Genomic DNA, 16,995 nt, shown 5'->3' on the forward strand with positions numbered 1-16,995 from the left:
TGATAGTACCGTGTATGTGAAGAAATGGTTGATATATATTTAGTTAAAAGGAAAGTGACATAAGAACAGTTGTGGACTTGCACTTTCTCATCCTCATGCTTCAATGATAAACAAAACGTTATCATTGATAATATATACAGGTACACATAAAATTAGTTGCGACCATAAACCAAATTTACCAGAGAATAAGTTGCGAGATGTATCAGCTTCGGTGCTTCTTTCTATCGATCTAACCAACCAAATATTATCTGATTTTATTTTTCCTAAGAGGTGTTGGTCTTCGCGGTATTCTGATGAGCAGCTGCATATATAGACGAGTTGGGATCGGTTCTGAGGTGAGAGAGAAGGTGTTGTACATCTGGTCGGAGAGAATCTGCTGCTCTTCCGATTAATGCCAAAGTGTCTGCTCTCGGCTTGCTGCTACTTTGGACTGCTCCTCCTTGTCCCTCATAGTGAACAACATGGTGTCTGCACCCGTTAGAAAACGACACAAAAAGAAACTCCATTAAAGAAAGTCTTACAAAATTAAGCACTTGAACAATTATATGAATTGTTATTGGGATAAAGAGACGAATGAATCTATAGGTATGGTAATTAAGAAGAATCTTACAGGAAATCAATTAGATCTGCAATCTGGGATGCTTCAACAGGGACCGGTGTCTGCGAGTTCTTTCCGAAAACATCCACCATTGTGCTTAAGAGAAGGGCTAGAGTCTGTTGAGAAACAGAAAAGAATAGCAAAGTAAAAAATTTGACAATAAAGAAATATATAGTCAGAGGTTCATTAGAGTACCTTGTTAAAGAGTGCATGTGCGTTAGCAAGCCTCGGGAGAAGTGGCCCCATTATACGGAACGCGACTCTGAGCATTGCGACAGATGTTACAGGTCTGATGTTCTTGATGATGAGATGCGTGCCATCAAGCCATTCTTGTGGGAGATTGCTGAAGAAAGCATGAAGCAAGGCGACTACATTTCCTAGAAAAAAAGAAGACAACAATAATCTAACATGTTCAAAAAAATACAAAGAATCATTAACCTAAGGATTCAGAAGCTATATAGTGTTGTTACCTATGGCGGTGGAGGTGTTATCCTGAGCAGCCCATGTAGGATCCATCAGAGCATAACCAACAGCAGAGTCCACTTCACCTTGTGATCTCTTCCTGTCACTAAGCCACCATGTCTCCCTCGTCACACGCGAAGCCTCCATGTAAAGCTGCGTGTGAAACTCCGGAGGGAGCTGAGCCAAGAGAAGCCCGCAAGCTTGAATCAACAGACACGACAGCTGCTGGCACGTATAACCGCTTCTAGACACAAAGCTCGCCGTGTTCATACAACTGGACCTGCTTGTCCCCATGGAGTCCGTGCTCCCTCCCGAGGGAGACGTAGGCAGTACTGACGAGCCCTGCCCAACCCCATTTGCAGCACCGTGGAACCCGTTGCCGGATTGAATAAGTGTGGACTGAATGTTGACGATGATCTGGACAAGAGAAGAGACAATCTGAGCGGGAGAGACGGGAAGAGAGAGGATCTCGATCACGGCCGTTTCAAGAACCAGTTGAGTGTAGGTTCCTGGGTCCTGGATCTGGTAGAATGCTTTCTGTCCCTCGGAGGCGTTCGCTGGTCCGGGCTGAGATGCTCCTGGTGTTTTACCGTGAGGAGGTCTCGCTGAGGTGTTTAAGATGTCAGCCATTGAGCCAGACCTCGAGCTACAGTTGCTGCTGCTGCTGCTAAGTGGAGGTATAACGTTGTTTACGAGATTAAGTAGGAGGTTGGCAAAGTAATCCAAAGGTGGGCACGTGGCAGGACCGGTGTGTGTGATGTACTGTGGGAATGATTCAGAGAATGGAATCTGCAGGAGAAAATGGAAAATGATTTCTCACAGATCTATAAAGAAATGAGATAACACACTAGAAAGATTGGTGGTATTTTTCAATTACCTTGCTGAGACCAAGCACTCTGAGAATCTTCACAACAAGTTGCCCGGGGAGATGGCCATAGAAATAGGCGAGTATATCACGGACAAACGTGAATCTGAAAGGATGGTAAGCCAGAAAATTCGAGTATGCAGTCAAAATTTTATCAGCTGTATCCATCGCATTGTTTTCGATGAGCCTGTACACTACTAGCGGGATAACTGGAAGCAAACGTGCCGCAATATCATCAAAGAACGTTGGATACCTGGGGGTTTAACACAATCAAAACAATCCCAAATTTTAACAGAATGCGACAGAAAATTGCCGACGAAAAAGGCATAAAAATGTCACACACACACATACAAGTTTGCCAAGTACTCATGGAAATGGTCTAAGACACATCATTATTACCTGTTGTCCTTCCAAGCAAGATGGTTACCAAGGGCCTTTTGGAGTTCATTGCGTTTGAACACCTGCGTGCAAAGCCAGTGCTCAGGATTCCCACGGTTTACGCAGAACACATTAATCCTCTGTAGAAGCTCTGGCCTTTCGAGTATCCTTCTCTGTAGGAAAAAAATGTAAACTTTAATATGATCTTTGCGCTTATTTCAGGTAAAAGCATGAGGAACATACAGCAATTATCAAGGCGTGCGGATCATCATCACGGTCAATGAGCGCTAGAAGAAAAATGTCGAGAGGAAGCATTTCATGTGTCCAGAAGAAAAATGCAAGATTTGCATCGTTCTTGTTTAGAATCTCCTGAAAAAAATATTAAGAAGCAATGTAAAAAAGATGGAAAAAAAAGTGCGGTCACGCTGTTCAGACAAACAGAAGAGGAACCTCCAAGCCGTGTCCTCGCTGAAGGTCTAAATGAACGTTGTGAAGCAAAACATCTACGAAAGTGTATATGTTAGCAGTGACTTCGTCAGGAGTAACCTCTCTCAGCACCCGTGCCTAATAATCGTTTCCAAGAGAAAATCATACCACTATCAAATAAAAATCTGTTCACAAGTTTGAATAGAGACCAAGGTTCAAAAAATTGCTAGGTGGTAACTATTTTAAACCGATTTAGATCAATTTAAACCTATTTTAAACCGATTTGAATCATATAAATCGGAGTTTAATAAAATCATCTCGGCTAGAACTGAGTTGCCCCCTAGAAGGATTGTTAGAACCATGATAGAGACTAAGCAAAAGATACCAGATTTGCGCTGTTGATCTTATCAGGGTTGCCTTGCATAAGCAGACAAGCACCGGCACATAGATACTGACGGTGTTGAGGAAAACTGTGACTGAGGTACGTCGTGACGTAAGCGGGTTCAGCAGCTGGCGAAAGAAGCTGCGTGCACTGGTTCAACACAGTTGTTTCAGCCTGTTGCCACGCCTGAATCGATAGGCCCCTCTTGTCTACCCGTCCGATCAAAGCGTCACGGAGAAGGGATGGGAAATGGCGCAGCGTCTTCTCGGACCACGTATGCTGGCTCGTCGCCAGTACTTGTTCCAACATGGTTTGCAGATAAACCATGTGATCAGCATCTGCGATGCCACGTGTTTTGATCGTGATGGCTAGAGTCATGATGGTTATGCGGCTTAATGTTTCGGTGAAGTCAGTGGGCCCCTAGTGATAGGTAACATAAGAACAATTATTAATCCTGACACCAAATTTAAAGAAAACACACACACGCACACTTACTTTTTGATCACGTTTAACAGAAAAGAAGTCTCTGAGTGATAAAATGAGATTCATGCATAAATTTTCGGCTAGTCTGAATACACGGTGGTCGCCACGTTTTGCTTTCAGTGCAGAGAGTATTTTAGTAACATCATACAGTAAACTTTTGCTTTTTCCTTGGTATCTGCAAAAAGGTGCATTTAGTGATGTCAGTATAGAAGGATCTACTTCAACTTGAGAACTTTTTTGTTCATTTTTTACCTGTATAACGGAAGCAGACGATAGTTGAGAATCTCAAGAACAAGCAAACTCACGGAAGGCTTGCTTAACAGAGAAGCATTTCTCTGGGCAATTTGCTACAGAAAGTTAGGCAATCTCATGAATCGCTTGTGATAAATTAAAAAAAAAAACAGTAATAAATACAAGATGATGAGAGAATCAGAAGGAAGCAAACTAGCTTACAGTGAAATGCGAACGGAACATAGAGTGAGGGGAAATGAGCAGCAATCTTGTGTATGTCTCTACCATTGCAATGCTAGGAACAACCAGCTGCCATATGTTTTAATATGACATAAATTCATTTTACTTAGGATTTTAAAATCTACTATAACATTTCTGAACAATCGACCGTGGAGAAAACAGGTCACTAAGTAAAGCAACATAGACCACTGCATCACTTAACATATATAATGTGGATGATTGGTTGGATTGTAGCTGTCCAAATGTTACTGTAGAATTTAGTCAGTCGAATTTTTGATTTAATTGTATCTGATGTATTCGTAAAAACTAAATGAGAAAGAAAATAAAAAAAAATATTTTCTACAGCAAATATTCTTTCCTACAGCTTAGTACAGAAAATAAAGCTTTCTACAACTATTTCTTTATTTTTTTGGCTTTAGACTTTAAAACTAAATAAAGCTTGGTGAATTGTATAGCTATAGATATAAATTAAAGCTAACACACTTGCTACAGCCTAACATTTTGAGACAAAGTAGTAAACAAACCTGGCTAACAAACAAGGCTTCTTCCATCTGAAGGGCCAACTTCAAGCACAGGTTCATCGAAAAGCCAGATAACAATGACATGGGCAACGGGCTCACTTCCTGCATCATCATCGTTCTCTCGTTTGGTGTTACTCCAGGCAACAACTCAGCCACGCCAGCTGAAGACAGCCAGTTTATAACCGTTTCACACGCCGGTTGCGCCATGGTATAGGAGACAACCCAAAACATGCCAATCGACCTATCATCCAAATTCATATAATCCATCATCCGCTCTCCTGAAACAAGAAACATAACTGAGAGAGGGAGTAGTTTTCATAATCGGTAAGGAGTTGTCAGTAATCTACTCTACCTTGGCTTCTCCACCACTCATCAATCTGTTTCCCCTTCAACAGCTGTTCATTGTTTAGGTATGCCCTAGTTGTTGCACTTAGTGACCAAATCCGTAGATTCTGACAGCTGCTTACAAAGTCAAGCAACACGCTCTGAGGGTTATTGGGATCCGTTCTATCTTCCCTGTGAAATGATAAGATCTTCCTAGTCGTCTCCGCCTGATAGAGTAGAAGTTGTGTTGTCAAGCTCAAAGAAAAAGGAAGTACAAGATCAATGCTATTGAGCAATGACTGACCTTTTTAGGATCGGAGTTCAAAGCAGTCATCACAAGCTCCACGCGTATTATTTGTGCAAGCAACCACGTCACATGATTCGTTCGAAGAATATGGTTATCATCACCGTTAAGGCGTAAGACCAACTTATCGATAAAATCAACAAAGTCAGTACATCCACTTTTGATTAGAAAAAAGAAGATATCTGAGAAAACCAACCACTCTTGCCAGCAATTTGCATCTGCATAGAAAGAAGAAGATACCAAAGTTCATACCAAAACAATCATCCTAGTATAGTGGTATCTCAACTCTTAACATTACCTGAGTTGGTTAGCTTGAGAAGCTCAACAATCCTGTCAATGATTGCCTCACAAATCATTTCAGAAGTGAAAACAGCACCAGGGATGGGCCCCGCTTGTGCAGAAGGCCTATAACAAGGGGTCACAACAAGAACACGCTTCCACCATTCTGGCGACGGAGTAGTGCGGATCGCATGTTTAATGCAACGCACTGCTCTTTCCCAATCTAAGCTTCCTTGTGGAACAGACATTGCCAAATCCTACCAGTGTCAAATATACAAGAAAAGGATTAAAATTCACAAATAGTTAACTAAGCTTTGAAACTATTCACCTCTCCAGATAAAGGTTCGCCAAGCACACTTGGATACGTAATCGGAGAATAGCGAAGGTGAGCCACAGCTTCTGCCGAAACATTAGCAGTTGGTTGGGACGATATACGATGAGTACCAAACGTCGGACAGTGAAGATGCTGGTCCAACATAAGCATGTGCATGGCCATCGCATCTCTCCTCCGGTGTATCTCCATGACAAGAGCGAACAAGGCTTCGTCATCAGGGATGTTCTCTACAAACTGCAGACCACTCCGCAGCAACTCATAAAACGGAATCTTAGATTTTCCCACATCCACCAACAGCCAGATCACTTCCAAGCAGCTCCTCAACCATTCAGCTAGACTCTTCTCAGATCTCCACCTCTTCCCCGCAGAGTCATCACTCTTGTCCCAGTTCACAAGCCAGCTCATCATGCACTGGAAGATCTCGGAATGAGTGGCGGGTTTGAGGTTAAACTCAACGCCAATCAAGATGATCTTGCAGCTGAGCTGACGCAGACTGTTCACCGCTGCAGCTCTAACTCGTTGACTGCTATTCCTCATATCAATCTGCTGCACACTGTCTAAAGATTTTGAGAAAGCAGTTGGTTCGTTTCCTGGAGAACCAACACCAACAGGAAGTAAAGACTGAGAAGAAGTAGCAGCAGTAGTTGCTGCTTGGCTTAGTGAAGCCTCAGCAGCGGAGACGGAAGAGAGAAGGGAAGGCAAAAAGGTATCCCAGTTAACGTAACCAATTCTACACAATGTACGTAAGGTGAAGAGAAGAAACTCAGCCCTAGGTGCGTGATTGCTACATTGCAAGACCATAGATATCACAACAGACTCCGTGATGGCCCGGAACTGATCCGGGTCCTGATTAAAAAAGAGAGTTGGGTATTAGCAAAAACTAGTATGTTAAGATGAAAAAGGTGGAAGCTTTACATTGAATTGGGTCTGAAGCTTCTCGAAATCGGCAATGAATTGGTCGTTTCTAGGTGGTAAGTCTCTAACGGGAGCGTGAACACGCTTCTGTGATTTGTTCCTGTCCAAGAAAGATTAGATTTTTATTTGTCAAATTGATTGCTAATGGAAGGATGTGTGGAAACCTACGGAGGATCTCGTATGGGTTCATCGGGCTTTTGACGGGTTCCTCTCTGTGAAAGGAAAAAAAAGTGAAATCAGAAGCGAAATTGGAGAAGGTGGGAGATAGGAGGAAGAGATTGTACCCCTAGGTAGAGGTTGAAGAGATCAACGATTGCAGCACGAGCAGGATGGAACTGGTACGATCGAGAAGATGAAGGAGCAGCGACTATGCGCTGCGATTGATCCATTTGCTCTCTCTGTCACTTTGTTCGTTTGTGATCTTTCTCAGGTTTTGGGTTTAAACGGTATCTCTTTTTATTTTTTTTATTTTTTTGCTGACAAGAACACAAAGAAGAAACAAAGCTTTTGTCAACTAAACTCTCCATACAAGCTTTGGTTGTTAGGAAAGTAGGATTTTTAGGAAAATCTTTCGCTAACTACTGCTTATAACTTAATCCCTCTTTTCCGTGATAATCTATTTTTAGAAAAATAATTTATTTCCAAAAAGCATGTTCGCTCTGTTTCCGAAAATAAAATTTTCTAGAATTTTCACGTTTATTAAGAATATAATAAATCTTTACAATTTAATTTACAATTTATTTTTAATACATTTTCCAATAACTACCCACCAATAAAATTTAATCAATTCAAATATTCACAATTAATTTTTCTCAAAATTATACAAAAATACCTTAAAAATATAGAAAATCTATTTTTGTGAAACAATAATAAACTCTTGAAAATCTTATCTTCCGGAACGGAGGGAGTATTTTTTATATTTTTCAATATATTTTTCAATATATTTTTATTTTGGTTAGTTAAAATTTATAAAATATATATTTTTGTAATTTTATAAAAAAATTATAATTGAAATTTAATATTTTTTTAATATGCCCGAAAATTCTAAAATATAAATCATGTGAAACGGAAAGGAGTATATGACCAATAATCTTGTAGTTAGGGGAAACTACAGACATTTAAGTTAAGCAAAATATAACTAAGATGCAGAAAATGTTAGAAACCATTTTAAACCAAATAAAATAATCTAGTTGTGTTTTGTAGTTAAACTGATTCACAGGTTTTTCAATCGTTGCTTGACTAATCTGCCACTCTCTTCTGTCCACTATCCTATGTTTTTATTCTTCGTTTAGAGAACTCTCAGGCTAAGGCTGACTCTTTGGCAAGATCAGGCCTTGATCGACTTATTATTGTAGACTGAAATGCAAGTTGTTTGACAAAAAAAAAAATTCACAGCTCAGAAAAGACTTATCAATCTCGGCATAGGCTTCTGCTACATTCTTTCACGAACCCAAACATATGCATGTGCTTGAAACTCCTTACTTCGGATGGATATTGAAAGGGAAAGTTCATGATTAGGTAATCATATTTTGTTTACCAGTTCTAGATACCTAAACGATTCGTATCCAATCCAAAACAAAGCTTTACAACATACACAAGTGAGTAGCGAAAGTACTGAAAAAGAGAAAGTTTCTCAAGGCGATTTCAAGTTGCATTTGTGAAGTTTGAAAAAATTCACAGGAGAAGAAAATTTACACGCCACGAGTTAAAAACCTGTTATTGATTTGCATCAAACTCGAAACTAAATAGCGTGTGAATAATAAGAGACAGAGAAAACAGAAAGGAAGGGGGACTAGTTGAAGATGGTCTTTTTTAGATGGATCAACATTTACTCATTGGTGAGGGGCTCCACTGCAGTCTTGAAAAGAAGAACATAAACCTTGTCGATCTGGAAATATATGAATCCTCCAATAGAATGAGTCACGTATGAACCAAAGCTGGTCCCAACGATGCAGTGCCATGCAGGGCCATAGGCTGAATCAAAATCCTGAAAAAACAGTAAGATCAGATGGAAAGTTTATATACATTTTGATGCAAGTTTAAAAGCTAACAATCAATGCTCTCTAAGTAGGAACAATATGCCCAGATTTTAAAGTGTCCATCATTAGACCCTGAGACATGTACAAATTCTATGAAAAAGCTGCATAAATGTCAAATTCTATATATGGTGGTAGTAACGCCAGACCGGTCTATCAGAAGACAACCGATTCCTTTGAAGAAAGAAGTCTACGCTTGAGCGGGGCTCGTTCCTAAAGCAAAATGCTTCAGATTTATCATGACCAGTAGCATCTAACACTTGACAGAACAGATAAAGAAACATCTATAAAATCCATTATATCAAATGGTACATCCTAGGTCTCATAAGTCATGGCCTTAGTCAGCTCAAAAAACCCATCTCAAATAAGCAAATATAACACATCCAGTTTCAAGACTAGTTACAAAGAAACTCATACTTTATGCCCCACCCAATCCTAAAACGGAAAAGATTCCAGATTCGTCAAGTAAAGCAAGATCGAGAAGACAGCAACACAATCTACAGAAAGCATGCGACTTGAGACGGTAGCCCCATAGGGACCCAAAAGCAGTAAGAAGAAGAAAAGATGTGACCTTTTTAAGGGAGAGAGCGAGTCTTTTGTTGTCGGCCTTTCCAGGAGTGGCGTTCAAGAGCTCACGCGACAAACCGAAGGCCCTGTTCTGCATAACCAGAGGCATGTCGGAAGCTCTAACTCGAACATTGAACTCGTCTTTAAGGTCATGCTGCTCTTTAGCCTTCTTCTTCTGCTGTATCAAGCTGTTCAAGAACTTGCTTCTTCTCTCTAGTTCCAGCTCTACTCCTTCCATGTTCCTCGCTCTACTTGCATTAGGATCTCGTTTTCGCTTTTTTCCTCCTTTCTAAATCGGAGAAGAAACCCAAAGCTAGAGAGAGTCCCGGAGGGCTAGTTAGTTCGTTAAGCGAGCACCATCTGTTTGACAAAAATGTCTGAGAAAGAGAGAGAGAGAATGAAGAAAAAAGGAATGATCTTTTTGAGAAAGAGAGAGTAAGACAAAATAGCGTTCTTGTGTTAGCGTAAACCAGCCGACCAAAGACAAGTTCATAACTTTTACACCCTTGGTCTTTGGTCTTCAAATAATATAACTATTACCCTTTTCCTGCCTTCTCTTCGATTTTGTCGGGGACTTATATAACCTTCCCACATTTCTTTGATAAAAAAAAAAAAACCTTTTCGCATTTTTATTGTAAGTATTTATAAAAATATTTTAATTTTTTTATGGTCTAAAAATAAAAAGAGTAATCGTTTCTTAGCAAAGTTTCAAATGTCAAATTTGGTGAAGATTTGCACTAATGGAAAGACACATTGAATTTCTTTGCGGACCAATACACTATTAAGAAGTATATAAGACTATCCGCAACGGAAGATTTAAATAAATCCTTAGCACATAATCCTAAGTAAATACCAATACAATAATAATATAAAATCTAAATAAGCTAAGGAACAGTTCCTAATTAAAGATTAAAATGAATGAATCCTTGTTGACGTGGCATTCTTCGTTTTTGCGTTTTCTGTAATCTCTCTCTATGGTCTTTCTTTCTCCGTCACTCTCTCACAATTGAATTTTTTTGTGTTGAGATTGTGTGTTGATTTTCTCAATAAATCCTTCTCCTTTGTTTCAAGAGAAATCGTGTTGTTGATGATGCTCGATTGCTGCTTCGTACTCTTCCAAATCTGCCCAGCCAAGACCGAGAAGGTTCGTTAGGTGATTCTGATCACAAAGTTTTGATCTTTTAATTTGATCTCTTCTCTAAGCTCTGGTTTTTGATTCAGGAAATCGAAGAATGATTTCAAAACAGCTATGTTTGAGAGGAGGAAGTCTCCTAATCGACTTGTTGTCGACAAAAGATACTGAGCATGAGCAAAAACAAGAGGGTTGATGTTGTTTTACTGGACCGTATAATGACGGAGTTAAAAAAATAGGAGTTGATCATACACATTATATTTGATCATATTACATGTTTTAAATTTTTTATTATTATTCTTAAGAACTTCAAATTGGAGAACACCATTGGACATTCTATTTTAATTAAAGTCCTTAACTATTCTATAAAAATAATTAATTTAATAATCATAAAGACTCAAATGGTGATAATATTAGTACCAATTGGTTTTAGGTTGGAAGCCCATCTAGCTTAACATGGTATCAGAGTCCGATCCATGCAGTCCAATCCGATCCATTATCGATCCAGCCCAAAGTCGGCCCATCGATCCTTGTCCGAACATTCCGAGATTAACGCTCAAAGAGCCATCATCTCGAGAAGGCGTATTAGAGATAAATGTCCCACATCGGATATTGGAAGGGATCCTTAGCAATATATAAGATGGATGGGCCACTCCACTTAGCACCAATTGGTTTTAGGTTGGAAGTCCATCTAGCTTAACAGATAACACCATTGGAGATGCTCTAAGACTATATGGATTCAAATCTATGGAAAGCATTTTCAGAGTTGTTTGTAGTCCACAATAGTAAAAAAAAACTCAAATGATCTTGTTCTCTTTCAAACTATTCTCTTAAATAAAATGATTTTTTTTATGGGTCAGCGCAATATCATTTAGATTATGTCATTCAAATCTATGAGAAGCACCTTCAGAACAAATTTAAAGTTAAGATATAGTTGTGGATCAAAATAGTAAATATCTCAAATGAGCATTTGTGTTCCCCAAACTATTCTCTTGAACTAGATGACTCATAACCCTTAGGCTCATAACCTTGTAATTTCTTCTTCCTTGCAATTTAAATAAAATGCCATCTAGAAAAGATAAGAAGTACCGACATGTATCATCCATCAAGCAAGGCATTTCAGCTACTATTTAATTCCAAATTACAATTGATCTTTGGTGTGCTACATAAACATGTATAGTAAAAACAATGTTTTGTGAGTAATTCCCTTATCGGCTGAATTGTCTTGGTGTAGAAAACTAATAAACATTCAACATCTGGTAGTTTAGGGTGGTGACGAGTTATCAGCACACCTCTAGACAAATCTTGACAAGCAGACTACTATTCATCATTATGCTTTGGGAATATTAAGCATGGGCCGAAAAGTAACTAAGAAGGCCCAGTAGAGGTGCGTTGATGTAAGTCGTGGGCTCAGTCAGCTGAAAGTACGGCCTTGAATCAGGAAAATCGTCAGTGACATTAGGCCCACCAACGACAGCGCCAATTAACAAGTTAGGGTTAGGGTTCGGGCTGAGGAAATAACGAGATCCTTCTTTGCACCCGATGCGAGCAGGATGATCCACGACCGAAGGAACCGAGCTTCCACGATGGTGAATCCTCTGTGGAAACCTCGAACCATACCCAACCATGTACGACATTTTCATTGGATTATCTCCTAGTATGTAGTCCACCTACATTAACGTACGATACAAGCAACAGAAAATACTATTATGTCCACTCCTTCATCTCGGTGCTGAAACAGCGAAATGTAAGAATATTAATTAGTTACCTGTCGCTTGGCTACTTGACGGAGAAGAGCTGGAGAAGCTGTGAATTGGCCACAAGGCACCACCTTCTTGGCGTGACTTAGGTAATTAGAATATGTTAATAATAGAAATGACAAAGATGTTACATGCTGCATGTTACTCCCTCCACTTTTCACTAGTAATCCTCCTGTGTTTGTGTTAAGTTACACAATAAAAATCAAACATGATGAGTACAAATAAAGTCACTAGAGAAACTAGTTAATTTTTTCTCTTTTGAAACAAGAGAAACTAGTTAATTAAAACTCTCTTTTTTTTTTACCTAGTGAGTATTCCACTTGAGGGTGAGAAATCCCAGGCAATAAAGAACAGATAAACTCGTCAGCGTTTTGCTTAAAGCTCTGAAAATAATCTGCTTTTCCCATTAAGACCATTTTGGAGATTAAGACATTAATCCCAGCATGTTTGTTATCCCAACCAAACTCGTGAATAGTATCTCCAGCTCTAAGAATCTCTTTGTTCTTCACAATATACAATCTATATACTCGTTTCTTCGAAGCTTTGTGTAGCCATGCCGCTCCCCAGAGCAACTCATCCTGCACGCACACTCATCTAGTTAACGTTTTACTTCTTTTGATTATGAGATCTAATTGTGGTAATTAAAACCTTTAGTTACCTCGTAACCGTTGAAATTGCAGTAAAAAGGACATACTGCTTGGCGAAGACTATCACTGTACGCTCCTCTGTACTTATTAGCGAACGCAAACACCTACGTCCATGATTTAATGAATTAACATTTTGAAAGTCATTAAAGAAAGCCAGATGTTGACCAAAACAAACAAATAAATAAAAACAAAGTCAGATTTTGTGGTTTTTATTTATTTATTTTAAAGTGAAGTGCTTTATAGTTAAACAGTAGCGTAAATTGCATGTTTGTCAAAATTTGTTAGAACAAGAAATCAAAAGTGTACGGATAATAAAACATAAAAGAGAACATTAATCACGCAAGCAAAGCATAATTATCTGTTTAAACTTTTGGACAAAGCATGCAATTTTTGCTAAAAAGAAGAAAATTAAGAACGTTAAAGTAAAATTAAAGTAGAGTACCCTTGCTGCACGGTCCAGCAGGCGTTTTGAGTATGCTGGATCGCGTTTTGCAAACACGATCGACGCGGCGGCTAAAGCGGCTGCAGTCTCGCCGGCCACTTCAGAACCAGGATGATCCTTGTCGACTTTGTAAACCGTTCGTAGCGTGTCCATGTCCTCAGGACGTTCCCAGCAGTTGTGGTCGGAGTAAGCGTCTCCGACTTGTACGAACACGACGCTGGGAATGGCAGTCGCTTTGAGGAGGTAGTCCGTTCCCCATTTGATCGCTTTCACGGCGTTTTCTAACTCCGGTCCCATCGTTTTCCCGAAGTCTATGACGCTCCATGACATCATGGTCGTCGTGAAGGCCATCGGGAAACCGAACTTCACGTTGTCTCCGGCGTCGTAGTAGCCTCCGGTCAAGTCCACGCCGGCGGAGGAACCGTCGCGTAATCCGGAGTCACGGCGCCATTTAAGGCGTTGATCTGGTGGCAGCTTGCCGGAGCGCTGACCTTCGAAGAAGAGGATGCTCTTCTTGAGAGCGTCGCGATAGTCATGTCCTGTGCAGATCTCCGGTGAAAGTAGAAGCAAAGCGAGAATAATCGCCGCCGCCGGAGCGAGTCCCGACAAAGTTAACGATTTTCCCGCCATTTTCTATAAGTCTTGAGTTTGGTTCTGTTCTGTTTTTTTTTGTATTTGTGAGATATAGCGGGAGAGATGTGAAAGACTCTTTGTGCGTAGGCTCTTTTATACTCGAGAAAAGAAAAGAGTCATTTGGGATTCCACGAGACAAGTGACAATGGATAGTTCCTACGTGGATTTCATTGATTGGACGAAGGTGGACCATGTTGGGTAGATACGGTTGATCGGGTCGGGTTGTACGGCCCGTGATTGACGAGCGATTCCCAGTAATTTAGGCTTTTTAGGATATACGTAAAGATTTTTCCGTATTGCCCTATCCATGACAAGTTAACCCAAGAGTTACGTCTAGATATACTAGTTGTTTATAGCAATTTTCAAGAACTTATGTTGGTCATATCATTGAACCGGTTCAACTCAAACATACGCTATATATGGTTAAATGTATATAATGCATGTATTCATATACTTGGAGTAATGTGCCGGATTCAACTCCGGTAACCAATCATCATATATATTATGTAACTTAAACAATCAGAAAACTAATTCGAATTTAAATACATATGATTTAAACCAAAACTTAATGTTTTTTTTTTGGAACTATCCAAAACTTAATGTTTAACTTCAAAATGTTATTCCGTAATATGGTCAAATATGGTTTTTTAGCGAATTATTGAAATTATATTAATCCAAACAAATATGTATCACTTTGTTCCTATATTTTTGAATTCCAACAAAAAAAAGTCTAAACATAAGTCATACATACTTACATGACCATAAAAATGCCGTTATAATGAAAGAGTGGGAATGTTATAAATTTGAGACAGGAGAGAAGAAACGTTGACAATTTGACATATACTAGTATATAGTTAATAAACTAGATGAGATAGCCATTTGATTAAGATACGATTTGCGTGGAATGCGAGGTTGACTTGGAACGCGAGGGATGTTGCAACTTGCAACTTGCAACTTGCACAAAGCCGACGCATATAATCTTCCTTGTTCAATGCGCCATTCAATATTTTCCACATTGTTTTCTTTTTTTATTTTTCCCGAAAATGTAAAGCCAAAATTATTGGGAAGTAAACAAATTAATATACGGTCTTTTATGTTTAAAAAAAACACAAATTAATATACGTAAAAAAGGGAGGGGGGGCTATTGAAGATTTTTTGTCTAATACAGATATAAACACATTGAAATATAGGGTGTGAATACAGGACAAGGACAGAGCAATTCGAAAGGAAGAGGGGGGGGGGGGGGGGGGGGGGGGGGCTAATTGAAGATGCTCTTTATACTTTTGTGGATCATTTTTCTCATTAGTGATCTAAAGATTCTACAGCAGTCTTGAATAGAAGAACATAAATATTGTTGATCACCAACGTTAAGTTGGTCTAGTGGTAAATGGGTTGCGGCTGTAACTTCTGCCACGTTCAACTCACGGTAAGAGGGACTATTTACAATGCTTGGGTTTCCGGCAAAGAGGTGAAAACACCTTTTTTAGACCAAAAAAATATTGTTGATCTTGAAATATATGAAACCTCCAATGGAATGAGTGACGTATGAATCAAAGCTGGTCCAACCATGCAGGCCATAGGCAAAATAGAAGCTCTGAAACATAAGACAGATGGAAAGTTTGTTTTATTAGTAGAGAGCAAAAGTAAACTTTATAGACCTTATGCAAGTTTAGATTTGTGGAACATGTTGTTTATAGACCTATATACATGCATAATTACAGTTTGTTAATTTTTGATGTGAATATTAAAAGTCAAATTGTGTGTTTCTTTTAGTGCAATATTTTGAAGTAAAGTGCTTCCTAATTCATAGATGTTGGTCAACAAATTAGAACTAAGGGAAATCAACAATGTACGGAAACAAATTACAATATTCAAAAACATAAAGAGAATATTTCTCATGCAAGCAAGGTATAACCAATTGCTAAACTTTTTGACAAAATTACGTTTTGTTTTCTCCCTTTCATTCGTTTGAAAAGAAGAAATTGCTAAACTTTGATTTAATTTAACTAAGGGCCTTTAATTTAATTTGGGTTTAATGTCAGTGGAAGTAGTTAAAGTTTCCATCATCGGAAGTAGTAGTTAACATTCCATCATCCATGTGTCTCTTAACATTTGGTCCTTCAAGGCAATAATTTAAGCCTTCAAATCTCCAGCACTAGGAGAAAGAGAGACGATCAAAGGAGTGAAAAGATTGCCACTTGGAATCATTTAAAATATAAGATCCAGCAAAATGCTAAAAGCACCAAAACTCGCTTGGTAACAATTAAAAATCTTAAAGAGGCATATCTAATTTCGAACTCATACACACAATAGAGAATGATTGGCTCGACCGAAAAAAAAAAGTATTTGCGTCCCTGTAGCTCTTCACCATGTTTTAGACATGATGAGTTTTATACTTTTAGTGTATTATGATTTGTAACATTTAGATTATTATATATTTACAGTTTTACATTATGAAACTGACTGCTAGAGAATCAGCATATTTAGATTAGGGAAATTTATTGCTAGATCTTCTGAGTTAGTTTTTAGTGATACTTGAAAAAGCTATAAACTCTGATTTTGAAAAACATGAGATATAAGACTGCAACTGGATTGTTGATTTTTGGTAGGCTAGGGCATTTTATCCGGACTCGAAGATCCAACTCAAAACCGACCCAAAAAATCTCGGTTCGGATAGGAACCAAACTGATCTTTTTATCCTATTGAGTCTTGTTGTGGAGGATCCGTGGGTCTTGGATCCGACCCGAACCGAATCCGAAACCCGATGGGTACCCGAAATACCCAAAACTTCTAGTATATATTAAGTATATATGGGTGTTTCAGTATATTTTTAGATTATGGGTATTTTTAAGATTTGGATTTTGGTTTTCGGGCATGGTTCTGGGTTTCGGTAAATTTTTAGATTAAAAAATATAATTCGGATAATCAGATAAAATTTTGGGTATTATCATGTCTTGAGGTCAGATTTTGGGTAAAATTTTAGATATTTTTCGTGTATTTAAATATCTTCAGGTATTTTTTGTGTTGCTGATATTT

At 38.8% G+C, this 16,995-nt stretch overlaps 3 protein-coding genes across 4 annotated transcripts; all 3 read right to left on the minus strand.

The window, feature by feature from the left end:
• Positions 1-17: 17 nt before the first annotated feature.
• On the minus strand, positions 18-7,264 carry LOC106440989 (mediator of RNA polymerase II transcription subunit 23). 2 transcript variants are annotated; one of them, XM_048740967.1, is made up of 20 exons: positions 7,027-7,264; positions 6,911-6,954; positions 6,743-6,842; positions 5,822-6,673; positions 5,513-5,750; positions 5,215-5,432; positions 4,939-5,137; positions 4,590-4,864; positions 4,048-4,134; positions 3,847-3,929; positions 3,607-3,769; positions 3,115-3,531; positions 2,754-2,867; positions 2,547-2,672; positions 2,325-2,476; positions 1,938-2,178; positions 1,069-1,849; positions 794-975; positions 611-714; positions 18-468 (listed from the first exon to the last, which is right to left on the minus strand). In XM_048740967.1, the coding sequence occupies exons 1-20, from the start codon at positions 7,129-7,131 to the stop codon at positions 264-266; spliced, it is 4,686 nt and encodes a 1,561-aa protein (XP_048596924.1). In that variant the 5' UTR covers positions 7,132-7,264; the 3' UTR covers positions 18-263. The 2 variants fall into 2 exon arrangements, with proteins under 2 accessions (XP_048596924.1, XP_048596923.1); XM_048740966.1 differs by having other exon boundaries at positions 3,847-3,941.
• Positions 7,265-8,243: 979 nt separating this feature from the next.
• Positions 8,244-9,816, minus strand: LOC106440987 (dynein light chain 1, cytoplasmic). Its single transcript, XM_013882769.3, has 2 exons — positions 9,350-9,816; positions 8,244-8,729 (listed from the first exon to the last, which is right to left on the minus strand). Exons 1-2 carry the CDS (start codon positions 9,581-9,583, stop codon positions 8,571-8,573), a joined length of 393 nt encoding a protein of 130 aa, XP_013738223.1. The 5' UTR covers positions 9,584-9,816; the 3' UTR covers positions 8,244-8,570.
• Positions 9,817-11,688: 1,872 nt separating this feature from the next.
• LOC106444707 (endoglucanase 4) lies at positions 11,689-14,195 on the minus strand. The gene is made up of 5 exons (XM_013886153.3): positions 13,327-14,195; positions 12,896-12,988; positions 12,542-12,815; positions 12,246-12,409; positions 11,689-12,147 (listed from the first exon to the last, which is right to left on the minus strand). Exons 1-5 carry the CDS (start codon positions 13,954-13,956, stop codon positions 11,824-11,826), a joined length of 1,485 nt encoding a protein of 494 aa, XP_013741607.2. The 5' UTR covers positions 13,957-14,195; the 3' UTR covers positions 11,689-11,823.
• Between the last annotated feature and the right edge of the window lie 2,800 nt (positions 14,196-16,995).

The sequence above is a fragment of the Brassica napus genome, chromosome A9 (assembly GCF_020379485.1).
Source record: "Brassica napus cultivar Da-Ae chromosome A9, Da-Ae, whole genome shotgun sequence".
In the NCBI taxonomy this organism is placed as follows: domain Eukaryota; kingdom Viridiplantae; phylum Streptophyta; class Magnoliopsida; order Brassicales; family Brassicaceae; genus Brassica; species Brassica napus.

Coding starts and splice junctions, on each gene's coding strand:
- LOC106440989 (XM_048740966.1), bottom strand. CDS start 7,131: ATGGATCAATCGCAGCGCATAGTCGCTGCTCCTTCATCTTCTCGATCG. Junction 6,843..6,910: donor GAACCCATACGAGATCCTCC/GTAGGTTTCCAC, acceptor TTTCTTGGACAG/GAACAAATCACAGAAGCGTG. Junction 4,865..4,938: donor TGAGTGGTGGAGAAGCCAAG/GTAGAGTAGATT, acceptor TTCTTGTTTCAG/GAGAGCGGATGATGGATTAT.
- LOC106440987 (XM_013882769.3), bottom strand. CDS start 9,583: ATGGAAGGAGTAGAGCTGGAACTAGAGAGAAGAAGCAAGTTCTTGAAC. Junction 8,730..9,349: donor TCGCTCTCTCCCTTAAAAAG/GTCACATCTTTT, acceptor CTGTTTTTTCAG/GATTTTGATTCAGCCTATGG.
- LOC106444707 (XM_013886153.3), bottom strand. CDS start 13,956: ATGGCGGGAAAATCGTTAACTTTGTCGGGACTCGCTCCGGCGGCGGCG. Junction 12,989..13,326: donor TGCTGGACCGTGCAGCAAGG/GTACTCTACTTT, acceptor TCATGGACGTAG/GTGTTTGCGTTCGCTAATAA. Junction 12,410..12,541: donor TCAAGTGGAATACTCACTAG/GTAAAAAAAAAA, acceptor ACACAAACACAG/GAGGATTACTAGTGAAAAGT.